Source organism: Centruroides vittatus, unplaced genomic scaffold (genome assembly GCF_030686945.1).
Source record: "Centruroides vittatus isolate TY-2023 unplaced genomic scaffold, ASM3068694v2 contig_738, whole genome shotgun sequence".
In the NCBI taxonomy this organism is placed as follows: Eukaryota; Metazoa; Arthropoda; class Arachnida; order Scorpiones; family Buthidae; genus Centruroides; species Centruroides vittatus.
In genome coordinates, this window is record NW_027122474.1 from 2,290,685 (window position 1) to 2,293,421 (window position 2,737).

At 34.3% G+C, this 2,737-nt stretch overlaps 1 protein-coding gene across 1 annotated transcript; it reads right to left on the reverse strand.

Annotated features, from left to right (window-relative positions):
* Window positions 1-649: 649 nt before the first annotated feature.
* On the reverse strand, window positions 650-2,009 carry LOC136980948 (patched domain-containing protein 3-like). The gene is made up of 2 exons (XM_067277147.1): window positions 1,836-2,009; window positions 650-1,770 (listed from the first exon to the last, which is right to left on the reverse strand). The coding sequence occupies exons 1-2, from the start codon at window positions 1,906-1,908 to the stop codon at window positions 650-652; spliced, it is 1,194 nt and encodes a 397-aa protein (XP_067133248.1). The 5' UTR covers window positions 1,909-2,009.
* Between the last annotated feature and the right edge of the window lie 728 nt (window positions 2,010-2,737).

Genomic DNA, 2,737 nt, shown 5'->3' on the forward strand with positions numbered 1-2,737 from the left:
ATTTTTTCGTACAAAGTCGGAAATTGGAACAAATGACTAATTGGAACAACCCCAGTCCCCAATTGACGCCAATTTTCGACGCTCTACTGTATTTACAATTTTTTTTTACAAAACTCATCTGTACCCTTAAAATGAATGTTTTTGTCATTCTATAACAATCAATAATATAAAACTTTTTAAAATAAAATCCCCTAACAGATATCGCCACAGAAAATTTTAACTCTTGATAGGGAAGTTACGTAACTAGTGAATAGAATTATTTTACATGCACATTTGTAAAGGTTTAAGTAATCTAGCATTAAATTCTTTTTGTTAAGTTTTTGGTTTGAATTATTTCATATAAAAATCCATCATTGTCTTTATCATTTAGAGAATATATATAAATAAAAATAACTGTACTGTAACCAAATAAATTATTGAATCATTTATTAGAATCGATTGATTAATGTCCAAAACTCTTTATTTGTTTTTTATGTGGGAATTTCTGACAAATAAAAACCAACATTTGTCTTCCCGTCAACTCTGTGATCGAGGTTTTTGCTACTTTTCTTTCTTTCACACACGTTCGATTTCATGTAATTCAGTGTCGACAAAATAACCGGCAAAAATACCAAAGCAGTAATAAGAGAAAACATAATAACCAAAAATATTATTTTAAAAATCGTAACGGAATGGCTAAAGGTAACACGGCAATTATTGTAGTTGCACTACCTTGAACTATTGCGAATCCTATACAATCGATGCTATGACGAAGACGTTCATTGCAATCTTCAATGTCGCAATGTCGATAAGCATAAGACAGATGAGCAGAGTAATCGACCGAAAATCCAGCGCACATGACTAAGACTATTATAGACACTGGTGCTAATTCGACATCCCACAGAGCCATATATCCTAAAGTAGAAATTTCTATAGTAACAATGGAAAAAGCGACTGAAAACGTGACGACAACGTCTGGCATAAAAACGAAACATACAAAAATTACAATTATCACAATACTACTCAACAATTGTACAGTAAATTTTACATGCAAGTCAATGCTGTCGACGAAATAACACAAGAAGTGATACGGAAACACTCTGATAGGCATCTTATCAGTGATTTTTCTTAGTCTCTGTAAAGTCACGAAGAATGATTTTTCGTCGACAGTGAAATTAGTCTGACAAAAGAATCTGCTTCCCACGATAGCTGTATAGTCAGAGTTGAATGCAATATCATTACGAAATCGTTGGGCATAAGGATGACGTAGAAACATTCGGCGCAAAACGACAATAAAATCGTTTGTGTCGCTCATGTTGTACGACTTTACGATCGAAGACATTGAATCGTCCTTGACGAATTTCAAGAAACTTCGGAGCCAAGACTCGGTAAGAAAATCTGCAATTAATCCTTCTCTCTCCATTTCGGAGAAAAGATTCTCTATTTGGTTTTGAATTTCCACATCTGCATAATTTATATCTTGATCGACAACGATTTGGATTCTGTGTTCGTAATGCTTGAAATATTTATAAAGATTTTTATGATACTGCAAATAATATGAATCGTATGCAGAAGACTGGGAAAATGATCCTATGGTATCTGTTTTTGTAACTCCCCAAACTCCAACAGCCACGTAACCTGCCATGATAAAGAGAATAATTATCATCACATACCATAAAAATAAAATATTACCGAGCTGGGTCCAAATTGATAACGTTTGAGTGGTGGTGTCTTTAGTAGATTTCCAAGATTCGGCAGTGAAGAGCATTTTTCGAATCCATGAATGGTTTTCTAGAGAAAAAAAATGATTGTTATTAAATTTTAAAGTTTTTCCAAATGATTCTTTTTATTTTTACCTGTTTTTGTACTTATTTTCGTAAAGAATAAAGAATGTCTTTCTTGTTTCTCCGCGTATCCAAAGAGTGCCATGCATGCACCAACGAACGTTATCTGATAAACGTAACAGAAGAGAACAGCAATCGATGCGTATAAGCAAAAATAATATACAGATCTGAAAGGGGTGAATAATCCCGAAACGAAAATTGCATTCCATAGTTATGATGAAAATGCTATAAAATTAAGAATTATTGAATAATATAAACATTATACTAAACTAAAATAATTTACAATGAACTCAGAATAATCTAGCGTTATCTCTTACATTTACGAAAGGGTTTGTATCGACAATTTCTATAACGAATAAGTGCAATAAATTGAAAATTTCTAGTGGATGAACTATCCGAAAGTTAACATTGTTTTTATAACTTATTGAAAATGGTTAAATATTTTTTGGTACAGGTCATTGTTACTAAATTAGATTTAAAGCAAATGTGTTATGTGAAATATTGAAAGTATGTCACTAGCGAGGTTCAGGCCGAAGTTTTAAACGGGAAAACCTGTACGTCGGACGTTCAGCGCCGCTTTCCTGTAAGCCTAGAAGTTTTTTTTTTTATTTTTTTTTAATTTTTTTTTAACTTTTTCCGCCCTGTGGGCACTAAGAGGGCCTCTTTTAGTAGGCCCATTATGGGTTCGGCCAGGCCCACAATGGGGCGACTGGGTGGTGAGGGACGGGGCCCGACATATCCGAACGGACCAAGCCTAGAAGTTTGACAATGGTGTTTGATAAGTCAGTGAAATCATGCTCGACATTCCAAATGCCATTGTCAAACTTCTAGGCTTACAAGAAAGCGGCGCCGAACGTCCGACGTACACGTTTTCGCGTTTAAAACTTCGGCTTCAACCTCGCTATTAAACCGAT

What these genes read in the sequence shown, in the direction of transcription:
- LOC136980948 (XM_067277147.1), bottom strand. Translation starts at nt 1,908, where the DNA reads ATGGCACTCTTTGGATACGCGGAGAAACAAGAAAGACATTCTTTATTC. An exon ending in GAAAATAAGTACAAAAACAG is followed by an intron (nt 1,771 to 1,835) that starts GTAAAAATAAAA and finishes TTTTTTCTCTAG; the next exon opens with AAAACCATTCATGGATTCGA.